General features: G+C 66.3%; 2 protein-coding genes across 3 annotated transcripts in view; both read right to left on the bottom strand.

Moving 5' to 3' along the window:
• The window catches only part of DHX34 (DExH-box helicase 34), a 29929-nt gene extending 18825 nt beyond the window's left edge, over positions 1 to 11104 (bottom strand). The window contains exon 1 of the mRNA XM_084612973.1: positions 11044 to 11104. The gene's annotated coding sequence lies outside the window, so the exon portion shown is untranslated. The remainder of the gene's footprint in view (positions 1 to 11043) is intronic.
• A 1297-nt stretch (positions 11105 to 12401) lies between these two features.
• Positions 12402 to 18035, bottom strand: LOC311512034 (C5a anaphylatoxin chemotactic receptor 1-like). Of its 2 annotated transcripts, none has more exons than XM_084613030.1 (2): positions 16386 to 18035; positions 12402 to 14301 (listed from the first exon to the last, which is right to left on the bottom strand). In XM_084613030.1, the coding sequence occupies exons 1-2, from the start codon at positions 16672 to 16674 to the stop codon at positions 13229 to 13231; spliced, it is 1362 nt and encodes a 453-aa protein (XP_084469156.1). In that variant the 5' UTR covers positions 16675 to 18035; the 3' UTR covers positions 12402 to 13228. The 2 variants fall into 2 exon arrangements, with proteins under 2 accessions (XP_084469156.1, XP_084469157.1); XM_084613031.1 differs by having other exon boundaries at positions 16474 to 16555.
• Between the last annotated feature and the right edge of the window lie 1590 nt (positions 18036 to 19625).

A 19625-nucleotide genomic window follows, 5' to 3' on the forward strand; every position in this document is an offset into this window, starting at 1 on the left:
TCCCACAGACCCCCCATTCCCCTATGGCCCCCCCGCACCCCCTGCTATCCCTCCCACAGACCCCCCCATTCCACTATGGCCCCCGCACCCCCTGCTATCCCTCCCACAGACCCCCCCATTCCCCTATGGCCCCCCCGCACCCCCTGCTATCCCTCCCACAGACCCCCCCATTCCCCTATCGGCCCCCCGCACCCCCTGCTATCCCTCCCACAGACCCCCCCATTCCCCTATGGGCCCCCCGCACCCCCTGCTATCCCTCCCACAAACCCCCCCATTCCCCTATGGGCCCCCCGCACCCCCTGCTATCCCTCCCACAGACCCCCCCATTCCTCTATGGGCCCCCCGCACCCCCTGCTATCCCTCCCACAGACCCCCTCCCATTCCCCTATCGGCCCCCACGCACCCCCTGCTATCCCTCCCACAGACCCCCCCATTCCCCTATGGCCCCCGCACCCCCTGCTATCCCTCCCACAGACCCCCCCATTCCCCTATGGCCCCCCGCACCCCCTGCTATCCCTCCCACAGACCCCCCCCATTCCCCTATCGGCCCCACGCACCCCCTGCTATCCCTCCCACAGACCCCCCCATTCCCCTATGGGCCCCCCGCACCCCCTGCTATCCCTCCCACAAACCCCCCCATTCCCCTATGGGCCCCCCGCACCCCCTGCTATCCCTCCCACAGACCCCCCCATTCCTCTATGGGCCCCCGCACCCCCTGCTATCCCTCCCACAGACCCCCTCCCATTCCCCTATCGGCCCCCACGCACCCCCTGCTATCCCTCCCACAGACCCCCCCATTCCCCTATGGCCCCCGCACCCCCTGCTATCCCTCCCACAGACCCCCCATTCCCCTATGGCCCCCCCGCACCCCCTGCTATCCCTCCCACAGACCCCCCCCATTCCCCTATCGGCCCCACGCACCCCCTGCTATCCCTCCCACAGACCCCCCCATTCCCCTATGGCCCCCACACCCCCTGCTATCCCTCCCACAGACCCCCCCATTCCCCTATGGCCCCCCCGCACCCCCTGCTATCCCTCCCACAGACCCCCCCATTCCCCTATCGGCCCCCCGCACCCCCTGCTATCCCTCCCACAGACCCCCCCATTCCCCTATCGGCCCCCCGCACCCCCTGCTATCCCTCCCACAGACCCCCCATTCCCCTATGGGCCCCGCACCCCCTGCTATCCCTCCCACAGACCCCCCCATTCCCCTATGGCCCCCACGCACCCCCTGCTATCCCTCCCACAGACCCCCCCCATTCCCCTATGGGCCCCCCTGAACCCCCTGCTATCCCTCCCACAGACCCCCCCATTCCCCTATGGGCCCCGCACCCCCTGCTATCCCTCCCACAGACCCCCCCATTCCTCTATGGGCCCCCCGCACCCCCTGCTATCCCTCCCACAGACCCCCTCCCATTCCCCTATCGGCCCCCACGCACCCCCTGCTATCCCTCCCACAGACCCCCCCATTCCCCTATGGCCCCCGCACCCCCTGCTATCCCTCCCACAGACCCCCCCATTCCCCTATGGCCCCCCCGCACCCCCTGCTATCCCTCCCACAGACCCCCCCTTCCCCTATCGGCCCCACGCACCCCCTGCTATCCCTCCCACAGACCCCCCCATTCCCCTATGGCTCCCACACCCCCTGCTATCCCTCCCACAGACCCCCCCATTCCCCTATGGCCCCCCCGCACCCCCTGCTATCCCTCCCACAGACCCCCCCATTCCCCTATCGGCCCCCCGCACCCCCTGCTATCCCTCCCACAGACCCCCCCATTCCCCTATCGGCCCCCCGCACCCCCTGCTATCCCTCCCACAGACCCCCCCATTCCCCTATGGGCCCCCCACCCCCTGCTATCCCTCCCACAGACCCCCCCATTCCCCTATGGCCCCCACGCACCCCCTGCTATCCCTCCCACAGACCCCCCCCATTCCCCTATGGGCCCCCCTGAACCCCCTGCTATCCCTCCCACAGACCCCACCATTCTCCTATGGGCCCCGCACCCCCTGCTATCCCTCCCACAGACCCCCCCATTCCCCTATGGCCCCCACGCACCCCCTGCTATCCCTCCCACAGACCCCCCCATTCCCCTATCGGCCCCCCGCACCCCCTGCTATCCCTCCCACAGACCCCCCCATTCCCCTATGGGCCCCGCACCCCCTGCTATCCCTCCCACAGACCCCCCCATTCCCCTATGGCCCCCACGCACCCCCTGCTATCCCTCCCACAGACCCCCCCCATTCCCCTATGGGCCCCCCTGAACCCCCTGCTATCCCTCCCACAGACCCCCCCATTCCGCTATGGGCCCCGCACCCCCTGCTATCCCTCCCACAGACCCCCCCATTCCCCTATGGCCCCCACGCACCCCCTGCTATCCCTCCCACAGACCCCCCCATTCCCCTATGGCCCCCACGCACCCCCTGCTATCCCTCCCACAGACCCCCCCATTCCCCTATGGGCCCCCCTGAACCCCCTGCTATCCCTCCCACAGACTCCCCCATTCCCCTATGGGCCCCGCACCCCCTGCTATCCCTCCCACAGACCCCCCCATTCCCTTATGGCCCCCCCGCACCCCCTGCTATCCCTCCCACAGACCCCCCCATTCCCCTATGGCCCCCCCGCACCCCTTGCTATCCCTCCCACAGACCGCCCCATTCCCCTATCGGCCCCCCGCACCCCCTGCTATCCCTCCCACAGACCCCCCCATTCCCCTATCGGCCCCCCGCACCCCCTGCTATCCCTCCCACAGACCGCCCCATTCCCCTATGGGCCCCGCACCCCCTGCTATCCCCCTCCCACAGACCCCCCCATTCCCCTATGGGCCCCCCGCACCCCCTGCTATCCCTCCCACAGACCCCCCCATTCCCCTATGGGCCCCCCGCACCCCCTGCTATCCCTCCCACAGACCCCCCCATTCCTCTATGGGCCCCCCGCACCCCCTGCTATCCCTCCCACAGACCCCCCCCCATTCCCCTATCGGCCCCCACGCACCCCCTGCTATCCCTCCCACAGACCCCCCCATTCCCCTATCGGCCCCCCGCACCCCCTGCTATCCCTCCCACAGACCCCCCCATTCCCCTATGGGCCCCGCACCCCCTGCTATCCCTCCCACAGACCCCCCCATTCCCCTATGGCCCCCACGCACCCCCTGCTATCCCTCCCACAGACCCCCCCATTCCCCTATGGGCCCCCCTGAACCCCCTGCTATCCCTCCCACAGACCCCCCCATTCCCCTATGGGCCCCGCACCCCCTGCTATCCCTCCCACAGACCCCCCCATTCCCCTATGGCCCCCACGCACCCCCTGCTATCCCTCCCACAGACCCCCCCATTCCCCTATCGGCCCCCCGCACCCCCTGCTATCCCTCCCACAGACCCCCCCATTCCCCTATGGGCCCCGCACCCCCTGCTATCCCTCCCACAGACCCCCCCATTCCCCTATGGCCCCCACGCACCCCCTGCTATCCCTACCACAGACCCCCCCCATTCCCCTATGGGCCCCCCTGAACCCCCTGCTATCCCTCCCACAGACCCCCCCATTCCCCTATGGGCCCCGCACCCCCTGCTATCCCTCCCACAGACCCCCCCATTCCCCTATGGCCCCCACGCACCCCCTGCTATCCCTCCCACAGACCCCCCCATTCCCCTATCGGGTCCCCGCACCCCCTGCTATCCCTCCCACAGACCCCCCCATTCCCCTATGGCCCCCACGCACCCCCTGCTATCCCTCCCACAGACCCCCCATTCCCCTATGGGCCCCCCTGAACCCCCTGCTATCCCTCCCACAGACTCCCCCATTCCCCTATGGGCCCCGCACCCCCTGCTATCCCTCCCACAGACCCCCCCATTCCCCTATGGCCCCCACGCACCCCCTGCTATCCCTCCCACAGACCCCCCCATTCCCCTATGGCCCCCCCGCACCCCCTGCTATCCCTCCCACAGACCCCCCCATTCCCCTATCGGCCCCCCGCACCCCCTGCTATCCCTCCCACAGACCCCCCCCATTCCCCTATGGCCCCCCGCACCCCCTGCTATCCCTCCCACAGACCCCCCCATTCCCCTATGGGCCCCCCGCACCCCCTGCTATCCCTCCCACAGACCCCCCCATTCCCCTATGGCCCCCCCGCACCCCCTGCTATCCCTCCCACAGACCCCCCCATTCCCCTATGGCCCCCCCGCACCCCCTGCTATCCCTCCCACAGACCCCCCCATTCCCCTATCGGCCCCCCGCACCCCCTGCTATCCCTCCCACAGACCCCCCCATTCCCCTATCGGCCCCCCGCACCCCCTGCTATCCCTCCCACAGACCCCCCCATTCCCCTATGGGCCCCGCACCCCCTGCTATCCCTCCCACAGACCCCCCCATTCCCCTATGGCCCCCACGCACCCCCTGCTATCCCTCCCACAGACCCCCCCATTCCCCTATGGGCCCCCCTGAACCCCCTGCTATCCCTCCCACAGACCCCCCCATTCCCCTATGGGCCCCGCAACCCCTGCTATCCCTCCCACAGACCCCCCCATTCCCCTATGGCCCCCACGCACCCCCTGCTATCCCTCCCACAGACCCCCCCATTCCCCTATCGGCCCCCCGCACCCCCTGCTATCCCCCCCACAGACCCCCCCATTCCCCTATGGGCCCCGCACCCCCTGCTATCCCTCCCACAGACCCCCCCATTCCCCTATGGCCCCCACGCACCCCCTGCTATCCCTCCCACAGACCCCCCCCATTCCCCTATCGGCCCCCCGCACCCCCTGCTATCCCTCCCACAGACCCCCCCATTCCCCTATCGGCCCCCCGCACCCCCTGCTATCCCTCCCACAGACCCCCCCATTCCCCTATGGGCCCCGCACCCCCTGCTATCCCTCCCACAGACCCCCCCATTCCCCTATGGGCCCCCCTGAACCCCCTGCTATCCCTCCCACAGACCCCCCCATTCCCCTATCGGCCCCCCGCACCCCCTGCTATCCCTCCCACAGACCCCCCCATTCCCCTATGGGCCCCGCACCCCCTGCTATCCCTCCCACAGACCCCCCCATTCCCCTATGGCCCCCACGCACCCCCTGCTATCCCTCCCACAGACCCCCCCCATTCCCCTATGGGCCCCCCTGAACCCCCTGCTATCCCTCCCACAGACCCCCCCATTCCCCTATCGGCCCCCCGCACCCCCTGCTATCCCTCCCACAGACCCCCCCATTCCCCTATGGGCCCCGCACCCCCTGCTATCCCTCCCACAGACCCCCCCATTCCCCTATGGCCCCCACGCACCCCCTGCTATCCCTCCCACAGACCCCCCCCATTCCCCTATGGGCCCCCCTGAACCCCCTGCTATCCCTCCCACAGACCCCCCCATTCCCCTATGGGCCCCGCACCCCCTGCTATCCCTCCCACAGACCCCCCCATTCCCCTATGGCCCCCACGCACCCCCTGCTATCCCTCCCACAGACCCCCCCATTCCCCTATCGGGTCCCCGCACCCCCTGCTATCCCTCCCACAGACCCCCCCATTCCCCTATCGCCCCCACGCACCCCCTGCTATCCCTCCCACAGACCCCCCATTCCCCTATGGGCCCCCCTGAACCCCCTGCTATCCCTCCCACAGACTCCCCCATTCCCCTATGGGCCCCGCACCCCCTGCTATCCCTCCCACAGACCCCCCCATTCCCCTATGGCCCCCACGCACCCCCTGCTATCCCTCCCACAGACCCCCCCATTCCCCTATGGCCCCCCCGCACCCCCTGCTATCCCTCCCACAGACCCCCCCATTCCCCTATCGGCCCCCCGCACCCCCTGCTATCCCTCCCACAGACCCCCCCATTCCCCTATGGCCCCCCGCACCCCCTGCTATCCCTCCCACAGACCCCCCCATTCCCCTATGGGCCCCCCGCACCCCCTGCTATCCCTCCCACAGACCCCCCCATTCCCCTATGGCCCCCCCGCACCCCCTGCTATCCCTCCCACAGACCCCCCCATTCCCCTATGGGCCCCCCGCACCCCCTGCTATCCCTCCCACAGACCCCCCCATTCCCCTATCGGCCCCCCGCACCCCCTGCTATCCCTCCCACAGACCCCCCATTCCCCTATCGGCCCCCCGCACCCCCTGCTATCTCTCCCACAGACCCCCCCATTCCCCTATGGCCCCCCCGCACCCCCTGCTATCCCTCCCACAGACCCCCCCATTCCCCTATCGGCCCCCCGCACCCCCTGCTATCCCTCCCACAGACCCCCCATTCCCCTATCGGCCCCCCGCACCCCCTGCTATCCCTCCCACAGACCCCCCCATTCCCCTATCGGCCCCCCGCACCCCCTGCTATCCCTCCCACAGACACCCCATTCCCCTATCGTCCCCCCGCACCCCCTGCTATCCCTCCCACAGACCCCCCCATTCCCCTATGGCCCCCCCGCACCCCCTGCTATCCCTCCCACAGACCCCCCCATTCCCCTATCGGCCCCCCGCACCCCCTGCTATCCCTCCCACAGACCCCCCCATTCCCCTATCGGCCCCCCGCACCCCCTGCTATCCCTCCCACAGACCCCCCCATTCCCCTATCGGCCCCCCGCACCCCCTGCTATCCCTCCCACAGACTCCCCATTCCCCTATCGGCCCCCCGCACCCCCTGCTATCCCTCCCACAGACCCCCCCATTCCCCTATCGGCCCCCCGCACCCCCTGCTATCTCTCCCACAGACCCCCCCATTCCCCTATGGCCCCCCCGCACCCCCTGCTATCCCTCCCACAGACCCCCCCATTCCCCTATCGGCCCCCCGCACCCCCTGCTATCCCTCCCACAGACCCCCCCATTCCCCTATCGGCCCCCCGCACCCCCTGCTATCCCTCCCACAGACCCCCCCATTCCCCTATCGGCCCCCCGCACCCCCTGCTATCCCTCCCACAGACCCCCCCATTCCCCTATGGCCCCCCCGCACCCCCTGCTATCCATCCCACAGACCCCCCCATTCCCCTATGGGCCCCCCGCACCCCCTGCTATCCCTCCCACAGACCCCCCATTCCCCTATGGCCCCCCCGCACCCCCTGCTATCCCTCCCACAGACCCCCCATTCCCCTATGGCCCCCCCGCACCCCCTGCTATCCCTCCCACAGACCCCCCCATTCCCCTATGGCCCCCCCGCACCCCCTGCTATCCCTCCCACAGACCCCCCCCATTCCCCTATCGGCCCCCCGCACCCCCTGCTATCCCTCCCACAGACCCCCCCATTCCCCTATCGGCCCCCCGCACCCCCTGCTATCCCTCCCACAGACCCCCCCATTCCCCTATGGGCCCCCCGCACCCCCTGCTATCCCTCCCACAGACCCCCCATTCCCCTATGGCCCCCCCGCACCCCCTGCTATCCCTCCCACAGACCCCCCATTCCCCTATGGCCCCCCCGCACCCCCTGCTATCCCTCCCACAGACCCCCCCATTCCCCTATGGCCCCCCCGCACCCCCTGCTATCCCTCCCACAGACCCCCCCATTCCCCTATCGGCCCCCCGCACCCCCTGCTATCCCTCCCACAGACCCCCCCATTCCCCTATCGGCCCCCCGCACCCCCTGCTATCCCTCCCACAGACCCCCCCATTCCCCTATGGCCCCCCCGCACCCCCTGCTATCCCTCCCACAGACCCCCCCATTCCCCTATGGGACCCCCGCACCCCCTGCTATCCCTCCCACAGACCCCCCCATTCCCCTATGGCCCCCCCGCACCCCCTGCTATCCCTCCCACAGACCCCCCCATTCCCCTATGGCCCCCCGCACCCCCTGCTATCCCTCCCACAGACCCCCCCCATTCCCCTATGGCCGCCACGCACCCCCTGCTATCCCTCCCACAGACCCCCCCATTCCCCTATGGCCCCCCGCACCCCCTGCTATCCCTCCCACAGACCCCCCCATTCCCCTATCGGCCCCACGTACCCCCTGCTATCCCTCCCACAGACCCCCCCATTCCCCTATGGGCCCCCCTGAACCCCCTGCTATCCCTCCCACAGACCCCCCCATTCCGCTATGGGCCCCGCACCCCCTGCTATCCCTCCCACAGACCCCCCCATTCCCCTATGGCCCCCACGCACCCCCTGCTATCCCTCCCACAGACCCCCCCATTCCCCTATGGGCCCCCCTGAACCCCCTGCTATCCCTCCCACAGACCCCCCCATTCCCCTATGGGCCCCGCACCCCCTGCTATCCCTCCCACAGACCCCCCCATTCCCCTATGGCCCCCACGCACCCCCTGCTATCCCTCCCACAGACCCCCCCATTCCCCTATGGCCCCCCGCACCCCCTGCTATCCCTCCCACAGACCCCCCCCATTCCCCTATGGCCGCCACGCACCCCCTGCTATCCCTCCCACAGACCCCCCCATTCCCCTATGGCCGCCACGCACCCCCTGCTATCCCTCCCACAGACCCCCCCATTCCCCTATGGCCCCCCCGCACCCCCTGCTATCCCTCCCACAGACCCCCCCATTCCCCTATGGCCCCCCCGCACCCCCTGCTATCCCTCCCACAGACCCCCCCATTCCCCTATGGCCGCCACGCACCCCCTGCTATCCCTCCCACAGACCCCCCCATTCCCCTATGGCCCCCCCGCACCCCCTGCTATCCCTCCCACAGACCCCCCCATTCCCCTATGGCCCCCCCGCACCCCCTGCTATCCCTCCCACAGACCCCCCCATTCCCCTATGGCCGCCACGCACCCCCTGCTATCCCTCCCACAGACCCCCCCATTCCCCTATGGCCCCCCCGCACCCCCTGCTATCCCTCCCACAGACCCCCCCATTCCCCTATGGCCGCCACGCACCCCCTGCTATCCCTCCCACAGACCCCCCCATTCCCCTATGGCCCCCCCGCACCCCCTGCTATCCCTCCCACAGACCCCCCCATTCCCCTATCGGCCCCCCGCACCCCCTGCTATCCCTCCCACAGACCCCCCCATTCCCCTATCGGCCCCCCGCACCCCCTGCTATCCCTCCCACAGACCCCCCCATTCCCCTATGGCCGCCCCGCACCCCCTGCTATCCCTCCCACAGACGCCCCCATTCCCCTATGGCCCCCCCGCACCCCCTGCTATCCCTCCCACAGACCCCCCCATTCCCCTATGGCCGCCACGCACCCCCTGCTATCCCTCCCACAGACCCCCCCATTCCCCTATGGCCCCCCCGCACCCCCTGCTATCCCTCCCACAGACCCCCCCATTCCCCTATGGCCGCCACGCACCCCCTGCTATCCCTCCCACAGACCCCCCCATTCCCCTATGGCCCCCCCGCACCCCCTGCTATCCCTCCCACAGACCCCCCCATTCCCCTATCGGCCCCCCGCACCCCCTGCTATCCCTCCCACAGACCCCCCCATTCCCCTATCGGCCCCCCGCACCCCCTGCTATCCCTCCCACAGACCCCCCCATTCCCCTATGGCCGCCCCGCACCCCCTGCTATCCCTCCCACAGACGCCCCCATTCCCCTATGGCCCCCCCGCACCCCCTGCTATCCCTCCCACAGACCCCCCCATTCCCCTATGGCCCCCCCGCACCCCCTGCTATCCCTCCCACAGACCCCCCCATTCCCCTATGGCCCCCCCGCACCCCCTGCTATCCCTCCCACAGACCCCCCCATTCCCCTATGGCCCCCCCGCACCCCCTGCTATCCCTCCCACAGACCCCCCATTCCCCTATGGCCCCCCCGCACCCCCTGCTATCCCTCCCACAGACCCCCCCATTCCCCTATGGCCCCCCCGCACCCCCTGCTATCCCTCCCACAGACCCCCCCATTCCCCTATGGCCCCCCCGCACCCCCTGCTATCCCTCCCACAGACCCCCCCATTCCCCTATGGCCGCCCCGCACCCCCTGCTATCCCTCCCACAGACCCCCCCATTCCCCTATCGGCCCCCACGCACCCCCTGCTATCCCTCCCACAGACCCCCCATTCCCCTATGGCCCCCCCGCACCCCCTGCTATCCCTCCCACAGACCCCCCCATTCCCCTATGGCCGCCCCGCACCCCCTGCTATCCCTCCCACAGACGCCCCCATTCCCCTATGGCCCCCCCGCAACCCCTGCTATCCCTCCCACAGACCCCCCCATTCCCCTATGGCCGCCACGCACCCCCTGCTATCCCTCCCACAGACCCCCCCATTCCCCTATGGCCCCCCCGCACCCCCTGCTATCCCTCCCACAGACCCCCCCATTCCCCTATGGCCGCCACGCACCCCCTGCTATCCCTCCCACAGACCCCCCCATTCCCCTATGGCCCCCCCGCACCCCCTGCTATCCCTCCCACAGACCCCCCCATTCCCCTATCGGCCCCCCGCACCCCCTGCTATCCCTCCCACAGACCCCCCCATTCCCCTATCGGCCCCCCGCACCCCCTGCTATCCCTCCCACAGACCCCCCCATTCCCCTATGGCCGCCCCGCACCCCCTGCTATCCCTCCCACAGACGCCCCCATTCCCCTATGGGCCCCGCACCCCCTGCTATCCCTCCCACAGATGCCCCCATTCCCCTATGGCCCCCCCGCACCCCCTGCTATCCCTCCCACAGACCCCCCCATTCCCCTATGGCCCCCCCGCACCCCCTGCTATCCCTCCCACAGACCCCCCCATTCCCCTATGGCCCCCCGCACCCCCTGCTATCCCTCCCACAGACCCCCCCATTCCCCTATGGGCCCCCCGCACCCCCTGCTATCCCTCCCACAGACCCCCCCATTCCCCTATGGCCGCCCCGCACCCCCTGCTATCCCTCCCACAGACGCCCCCATTCCCCTATGGGCCCCGCACCCCCTGCTATCCCTCCCACAGACCCCCCCATTCCCCTATGGCCCCCCCGCACCCCCTGCTATCCCTCCCACAGACCCCCCCATTCCCCTATGGGCCCCGCACCCCCTGCTATCCCTCCCACAGACCCCCCCATTCCCCTATGGCCCCCCCGCACCCCCTGCTATCCCTCCCACAGACCCCCCCATTCCCCTATGGGCCCCGCACCCCCTGCTATCCCTCCCACAGACCCCCCCATTCCCCTATGGCCGCCCCGCACCCCGGCCCGGCCCCGGCCCCGCTCTCACCGCTCGGGCCTCGCAGGCCGCAGCCGCCGGGAAGCGCCGCCTCCCGCAGCCGGGCCCGCCCCGCCCCGCGTCCCTCCGCGCCGCGCCTGGGGGATCTGCTCCCGGGGTGCTCGGGGTCCCCCCTGCTGGGGCCGGTGCCCCCCCGCTGCATTGGGGGGCTGGGATCTGCTCCCGGGGGGCTCGGGGTCCCCCCTGCTGGGGCCGGTGCCCCCCCGCTGCATTGGGGGGCTGGGATCTGCTCCCGGGGGGCTCGGGGTCCCCCCTGCTGGGGCCGGTGCCCCCCCGCTGCATTGGGGGGCTGGGATCTGCTCCCGGGGTGCTCGGGGTCCCCCCTGCTGGGGCCGGTGCCCCCCCGCTGCATTGGGGGGCTGGGATCTGCTCCCGGGGTGCTCGGGGTCCCCCCTGCTGGGGCCGGTGCCCCCCCGCTGCATTGGGGGGCTGGGATCTGCTTCCGGGGTGCTCGGGGTCCCCCCTGCTGGGGCCGGTGCCCCCCCGCTGCATTGGGGGGCTGGGATCTGCTCCCGGGGGGCTCGGGGTCCCCCCTGCTGGGGCCGGTGCCCCCCCGCTGCATTGGGGGGCTGGGATCTGCTCCCGGGGGGCTCGGGGTTCCCCATGCTGGGGCCGGTGCCCCCCCGCTGCGTTGGGGGGCTGGGATCTGCTCCCGGGGGGCTCGGGGTCCCCCCTGCTGGGGCCGGTGCCCCCCCGCTGCATTGGGGGGCTGGGATCTGCTCCCGGGGGGCTCGGGGTCCCCCCCTGCTGTGGCCGGTGCCCCCCCGCTGCATTGGGGGGGTGGGATCTGCTCCCGGGGGGCTCGGGGTCCCCCATGCTGGGGCCGGTGCCCCCCCGCTGCATTGGGGGGCTGGGATCTGCTCCCGGGGGGCTCGGGGTCCCCCCTGCTGGGGCCGGTGCCCCCCGCTGCATTGGGGGGCTGGGATCTGCTCCCGGGGGGCTCGGGGTCCCCCCTGCTGGGGCCGGTGCCCCCCCGCTGCGTTGGGGGGCTGGGATCTGCTCCCGGGGGGCTCGGGGTTCCCCATGCTGGGGCCGGTGCCCCCCCGCTGCATTGGGGGGGTGGGATCTGCTCCCGGGGGCCTCGGGGTCCCCCCTGCTGGGGCCGGTGCCCCCCCGCTGCGTTGGGGGGCTGGGATCTGCTCCCGGGGGGCTCGGGGTCCCCCCTGCTGGGGCCGGTGCCCCCCCGCTGCGTTGGGGGGCTGGGATCTGCTCCCGGGGGGCTCGGGGTCCCCCCCTGCTGGGGCCGGTGCCGCCCCCCCGCTGCATTGGGGGGCTGGGATCTGCTCCCGGGGGGCTCGGGTTCCCCCCTGCTGGGGCCGGTGCCCCCCCTGCTGCGTTGGGGGGCTGGGATCTGCTCCCGGGGGGCTCGGGGCCCCCCCCTGCTGGGGCCGGTGCCCCCCCCGCTGCATTGGGGGGCTGGGATCTGCTCCCGGGGGTGCGGCTCGTACATGCTCCCCTGCACTGGGGGCCTGAGGGGCTCCGAGCAGGGGTTGGGACACGCTCCCCCTGTTACATTGGTGGGGAGGAATTCCCACCCCTCCCTGCAGGGGACCTGCGCGTCATCCCCCCGCCCATCAAGGCTGCAGGGCACAGAGCTGGGGGGAGGGGGCTGTAGGGTTCTGGGGGTCCCACTGCCCCCGGGCAGCTGGGTCTGGGACAGGGGCACCCTTCATCCGCCCTGCAGCTGAGCCCCCGGCTTTGCTTCCAGTCAGTCACACTCCCGCTGCGAGGCAAGGGTTGAGTTAGTGCTCTGCGGTGGCAGGGATCGGGCTGCAGGCTCCCACAAGCCAGCCAAAGAAGGGGGCAGGAGAGGGATCCCCACAAGGCTGTGATTTATGGGTGATCTCCATTGCAGTGGCACCCTACAGATGCAGAACAGAGAGACGGTCCCTGCCCCCAGAGCTTCCAGTCGGAGCAGTTCAGTGGTAATACGGAGCTAGCCCCTTTGCTGAGGGGCTGCAGGATGTTCGGGGGGCAGCAGATCTTACTGCTCCCTCCAGCCGATTCTTCAGAGACTCAGCTCCCCACAGCACCAGCCAGGCTAAGCGACCACGCAAGGCACAGATGAGGTACCCGCAAGGCACAGATGGACAGCAGCCAGGCTGCGAGCTTCTCTCCTCGTCAGTCCAGTCCCCTGCTCTCCTGGTCCCGCCCGAGCTGGGGGACCCCCATGGACCTAAACCATTGTCTCAGTGGCCTGCCCACTGCTCGTGGACGTGAACTGAGCCTGGACCTCACACTCTAGGTCTGCCCCCTCCTCCTGGAGGACGTCAGCCAGGAGGCTTTGCACCAGGCCCCGGAAGCCCTGGCCCATCCCCACATAGATGATGGGGTTGAGGCAGCTGTTGACGTAGGCCAGGCTGACGACGAGGGGCTGGGTGGCGTCTGCCAGCTTGTACAGACGGGCGTTGGGGGCGTGGGCGGCCAGGATCAGCCCCACCACGTGGTAGGGGAGCCAGCAGGCAAAGAAGCCGACAATCACAACCAGCACAACGACCGTGGGCCTGTGGCATTGGACCACACAGCTACCCTGGATGCGGGCCAGGACTAGGCCGTAGCAGGTGGCGATCACCACTAAGGGGACCAGGAAGCCGGCGGCGAAGCGGAAGGTAGCGATGGACACCTCGACGGCGGTCTGGTAACCGGACACGCGAGTGTACTCCAAGACACACATCTCTTTATCTGAGAACGCCTTGGGGTGCGTCGTCCGGAAGATGAAGGTTGGGAGGGTCATGAGCAGAGCCAGGAGCCAGGCTGCCCCGCTCAGGCCCCAGGCCAGTCGGGTCGTGCGGTGGTTCTGGCACCAGACAGGCCTGGTCACCAGGGCGCAGCGGTCCAGGCTGATGGCCGTCAGGAGCAGGACGCTGGCAAACATGTTCAGGATGGCAAGGGATGGGAGCAGCTTGCAGGCGAAGTCACCCAGCTCCCAGCGGTTGTCGCGGGCCACGGGCACGGCCAGGAAGGGCAGCGCCAGGCAGCAGAGGAGGTCGGCCACCGCCAGGTTGAGGAACCAGACGGTGTTCACCGTGCGTTTCATCCCGAAGCCCGTCACCCAGATGACAGCCGCGTTCCCCGGCACGCCCAGCAGGAAGACGAGGGAGTAGAGAACCAGAGAGGCCCACAGGACGGGGGTCAGCAGGAAAGGCAGCGGAGTCGACGTGTCGAAGTCGGGCGCAGTGAAGTTACTGTACCAGTCAGGATAGTCACCATACAGCTCGGTGGCATTCATTCTGCACCAGGATCCGCGCCCTAAAAACCAAATTCGAGTTGAGTAAAATTCTCTCCCTTTTCTGCACTGAAATGGCACCGTCCCCCAGAGGCCTGGTGCTCGCTGCAGGAGCCAGCCAGACCTGGATGTATCATCACATAGATCTGGAGGTCCCCTGTAGGCCCCGCAGCCCCTTCCCTTGCTGGTGTCCTGCTGCCAGCAGCTGAGCCAGAGGCTGGTCCCAAGCTTCGAGGAGCCATGAGAGCCCCACAAGGCCAAGTGCCTGATTTCACCAACAAGCCCCCAGCTCAGCAGTTCCAGGCCCCATGATTTCTCTGTGGGTTAGACAGACCCAGAGTTGCAGCCGGGACTCCTGCCCGCTAGATAACAGCCCCCCATGTACATGCCACAGCCACAAACCAGCCAGGGGGACCCTGCTGCAGAAGTCTCTGCCCACGGCCCAGTGGGTGAAGTAATGGGCCCCCCTTTCTGTGGCGCTCCAAGGGCTAATTCCTGCCACCATAGAATCATAGAATATCAGGGTTGGAAGGGACCTCAGGAGGACATCTAGTCCAACCCCCTGCTCAAAGCAGGACCAATCCCCAACTAAACCATCCCAGCCAGGACTTTGTCAAGCCTGACCTTAAAAACCTCTAAAGAAGGAGATTCCACCCCCTCCCTAGGTAACCCATTCCAGTGCTTCACCACCCTCCTAGTGAAAAAGTTTTTCCTAATATCCAACCTAAACCTCCCCCACTGCAACTTGAGACCATTGCCCCTCGTTCTGTCATATGCTACCACTGAGAACAGTCTAGATCCATCTTCTTTGGAACCCCCTTTCAGGTAGTTGAAATCAGCTATCAAATCCCCCCTCATTCTTCTCTTCTGCAGACTAAACAATCCCAGTTCCCTCAACCTCCCCTCGTAAGTCATGTGTTCCAGTCCCCTAATCATTTTTGTTGCCCTCCGCTGGACTCTTTCCAATTTTTCCACATCCTTCTTGTAGTGTGGGGCCCAAAACTGGACACAGTACTCCAGATGAGGCCTCACCAATGTCGAATAGAGGGGAACGATCACGTCCCTCGATCTGCTCGCTATGCCCCTACTTATACATCCCAAAATGCCATTGGCCTTCTTGGCAACAAGGGCACACTGTTGACTCATATCCAGCTTCTCGTCCACTGTAACCCCTGGGTCCTTTTATGCAGAACTGCTGCCTAGCCATTCGGTCCCTAGTCTGTAGCGGTGCATGGGATTCTTCTGTCCTAAGTGCAGGACCCTGCACTTATCCTTGTTGAACCTCATCAGATTTCTTTTGGCCCAATCCTTTAATTTGTCTAGGGCCCTCTGTATCCTATCCCTGCCCTCCAGCATATCTACCTCTCCTCCCAGTTTAGTGTCATCTGCAAAGTTGCTGAGGGTGTGATCCACACCATCCTCCAGATCATTAATGAAGATATTGAACGTAACCGGCCCTGTTGAGCCCGACAATCTAGCCAGCTTTCTATCCACCTTATAGTCCATTCATCCAGCCCATACTTCTTTAACTTGCTGGCAAGAATACTGTGGGAGACCGTGTCAAAAGCTTTGCTAAAGTCAAGGAACAACACGTCCACTGCTTTCCCCACATCCACAGAGCCAGTTATCTCATCATAGAAGGCAATTAGATTAGTCAGGCATGACTTGCCCTTGGTGAATCCATGCTGACTCTTCCTGATCACTTTCCTCTCCTCTAAGTGCTTCAGAATTGATTCCTTGAGGACCTGCTCCATGATTTTTCCAGGGACTGAGGTGAGGCTGACTGGCCTGTAGTTCCCAGGATCCTCCTTCTTCCCTTTTTTAAAGATGGGCACCATGACCTCCTTGGGAGCTGCCTTGGCATGGGACAGGGTCCTGCTCTGACGTAACCCTGGCCTGCAGCTGTGGGGGAGTGACACCCCCCCATGACCAAGACAGTCACACTCCGTGCGCCCAGCTGAGACTGGGGCCCCATTGTGCCGAGGGCTGCACAGCGTGAGAGACAGGCTCTGCCCCAAAGAGCTGACAATGCAAACAGATGGAAGAGGGCTCGTTCTCCCCACATGGCAGCGGGGGGGCTGAGGACCGGAGAGATGGAGTTACTCACCCCAGGGCTCAGCGGGCGTCTGTGGCAGAGCTGTGAGTTGGAGGCAGATCTCCTGAGTCCCAGCCCAGTGCCTTCCCCAATGGCTCACCCTCCTCTGCTGAGGCTTCAGTGCCAAGCTGTCCCCACCCAGGTGTGGGCCGGCCGCTGCTGCGCTCCGTGGGTGGGAGTCGTCTCTGCTTCCCTGGCGCATAAAGGGAAAACTCAGCCCAGGCCACCGCAGGGTTAATAGGGGACACACACACACACACACACACACACACACAAGCTGGCTCTGCGGTTGCGTTTGCATCTCACCAGAGTGTTGGGCAATGAGGCCTGGCTGCCGTGAGGAGGAAGCTCAGCAAAGCTGCAGAAGATGGGGAAGTTGGGAATTCTGCAGCGGCAGCAGAATCGGCTGGAGCCATGAGTGCGAGGGGCTGCGGGGGGCTCTGGCCAGAGCCAGGGTGAGGGTGGCGTGATGGGAAATTCCAGCATCGGGGCTCTTCCCTGTATTTGCCAACGCAGTCTCGGCCCGGGGCTCCCTCTGTCAACGCCTCAGCCCCAGCAGGGAGGATGCGAGCACAGGCTGTCGGGGCTGGTGTAGAGAAGGTTACTCACTCAGCTGTCACACGTGTGAACAATGCATGTCGCAGACACAGCCGCAGAAGGTGCCGTGGAGGATGCCAAGCTGCCAGCCGGACTCCGGCAGTGAATCCTTTATTAGCCCTTTCTATTCAGATTCTGTTTATGAAGCAGGGCCTACTGCGTGGACCCACACCGTCCCCAGCGGATGGCACAGAGGGAAGCAAACAAACTAGCGCCAGCCTTGGAGTCCCTCCCCCAGGGGAGCAGGGTGTGGGTCACTGCCGGCTGCTCCTCAGAGCAGGGCTGGCCAGGGGCCCTGTCAAAATGCACTGGTGAGAGACTCCCCACTCAGCGCCTGGCTGCTTTGCAGCGTCATAGCCGGGGCTGGAGTGGGATCTTCCCAGCATCCCACAGGGGAGCTGGGGCAGCTCCCACTCACGCCTCACGCCGACCAAGAGCCCAGGTCCCCCAGAGAGAGGAGGGGGCATTAGCAGTGCTCACAAAGACCTGGCAAACTCACAACGCCCAGCATTGTGTGCATGGCCAGACTGGACCAGCCATGGGGTCCCTCTAGCCCAGTCTTCAATAGAGGCTATCGCCCACTGTTGCAGAGACGGTGATGGGATAACCTGCCCCTGGAGAATGTGCCCTCCAACCCGCCCCTGCCCAGTGAGGGGTCAGCTCCAGCCCCAAAGCAGGGGGACTGATAGCCCTCGACAGAGCGGAGATGGGGGCTGTCATAAATATAAAGGGAAGGGTAAGCACCTTTAAAATCCCTCCTGGCCAGAGGAAAAACCCTTTCACCTGTAAAGGGTTAAGAAGCTAGGATAACCTTGCTGGCACCTGACCACAATGACCAATGAGGAGACAAGATACTTTCAAAAGCTGGGGGGGGGAACAAAGGGTCTGGGTCTGTCTGTGTGATGCTTTTGCTGGGGACAGAACAGGAATGGTGTCTTAGAACTGAGTAAGTAATCTAGCTAGAGATGTGAGAGATTCTGATTTCTTTAAATGGCTGAGGAAATAAGCTGTGCTGAATGGAATGGATATTCCATCTGTGTGTCTTTTTGTAACTTAAGGTTTTGCCTAGAGGGATTCTCTGTGTTTTGAATCTGATTACCCTGTAAGGTATTTACCATCCTGATTTTACAGAGGTGATTCTTTTTACTTCTATTAAAATTCTTCTTTTCAGAACCTGATTGCTTTTTCATTGTTCTTAAGATCCAAGGGTTTGGGTCTGTGTTCACCTATGCAGGTTGGTGAGGATTTTTACCAAACCTTCCCCAGGAAGTGGGGTGCAAGGGTTGGGAGGATTTGGGGGGAAAGGCGTTTCCAAACAACTCTTTCCCTGTAACCAGTTAAATGTTTGGTGGTGGCAGCGAAAGTCCAAGGGCAAAGGGTAAAATAGTTTGTACCCTGGGGAAGTTTTAACCTAAGCTGGTAAGAATAAGCTTAGGAGGTTTTCATGCAGGTCCCCACATCTGTACCCTAGAGTTCAGAGTGGGGAAGGAACCTTGACAGGGGCCACTTCCCGAGAGGCTGGTGTGCTAAGAACTCCACCCAGAACCTCTGCAACAGCCCGCAGCTGCTTGCATAAGCCCCGGCATTTCTACATTTTTACAGCTCCTCCCACCCTCCCCACAGCTGGGATGGCTGGCTCCCTGGGCAGGGGTGCAGGGGCCAATTGCTTCATCAGCTGCCAGTTTGCTTAGGGCAGCAAGAACATTCCCCAGCTGTCCTGTGACCAGCCTCCAAATAAACACCGGAAACGAGAACTGCAGTCAGCGCCTTGCTACTGCCCTGCGGGGTGGGAGAGAGGCCTGGACTCAACTGCCAAACTGCGTCCCCCCCATAGGATCCTGCTGGCCCCAGGGTCACGTGTGTAACCAAACCCGCCACCTTTCAGCTGGGCTCTGGATTTGTTAGCGGTGTGGGCAGGGGCTCTCCTTTGCAGCCCCTAAAACAAGGAGGGGCCCAGGCTGGGATTGGGGCCTTTAGGTGCAACCATAACACACAGACTCACGGGGGATGTTTCTGCTTGCACCCTGCCGGCCAGCGTGTGCTGTCCCTGAGAACAGCGAGGTCTTTGTGCTGGTGCGGCCCCTGCCGCTCCCCACTACCTTCGCTTGTGGCACATCCAAAAGCAGGCCCCTAGCGCCCAGCGGCTGGGCTCCTTGGGTCGTGGCCCCCCTGCACCGGCCCAGATCTGACCGCAGGCTCGGAGTCCTGGGGCCAGGGAATGCCATGCTCTGTGCCCACTGGGAAGCGCCTGGCTCAGTGCGAGACGCTGTGAAAATAGCAGTCATCAAAGTTTCACCCCCAGCCGTTTGCGCTTTAGGGCCACAGATTGAGGCAGAGGGGGCCTTTAGGGCCACCCCCAGCTCATCGGACCATTGACCCCACCAGGCAACCAGCCTGCGGCTCCTTTCAGACACCTGCTTTCATGGCCATGCCCCCGCCCCATGGCACCGCACGCAGCTGTCCCTAGCTACGTCCCACCGCAGCTGCCCAGAGCTGCTGAGCTCAGCTATGAACAGGGTTCTGCTTCTCAGTTTTTAACCCATAAGCAGCTGTCCAACATCCCAATGCCAACTCAAACGCAGTGACAAAGAGGCACATTTATTCATCGCACAGGGGAGTGGTTCCTCGGGTCTCCTGGGAGCAGCACCGCGTGCT

This window comes from Lepidochelys olivacea (genome assembly GCF_965140295.1).
Source record: "Lepidochelys olivacea isolate rLepOli2 genome assembly, chromosome: 23".
Taxonomy (NCBI): domain Eukaryota; kingdom Metazoa; phylum Chordata; order Testudines; family Cheloniidae; genus Lepidochelys; species Lepidochelys olivacea.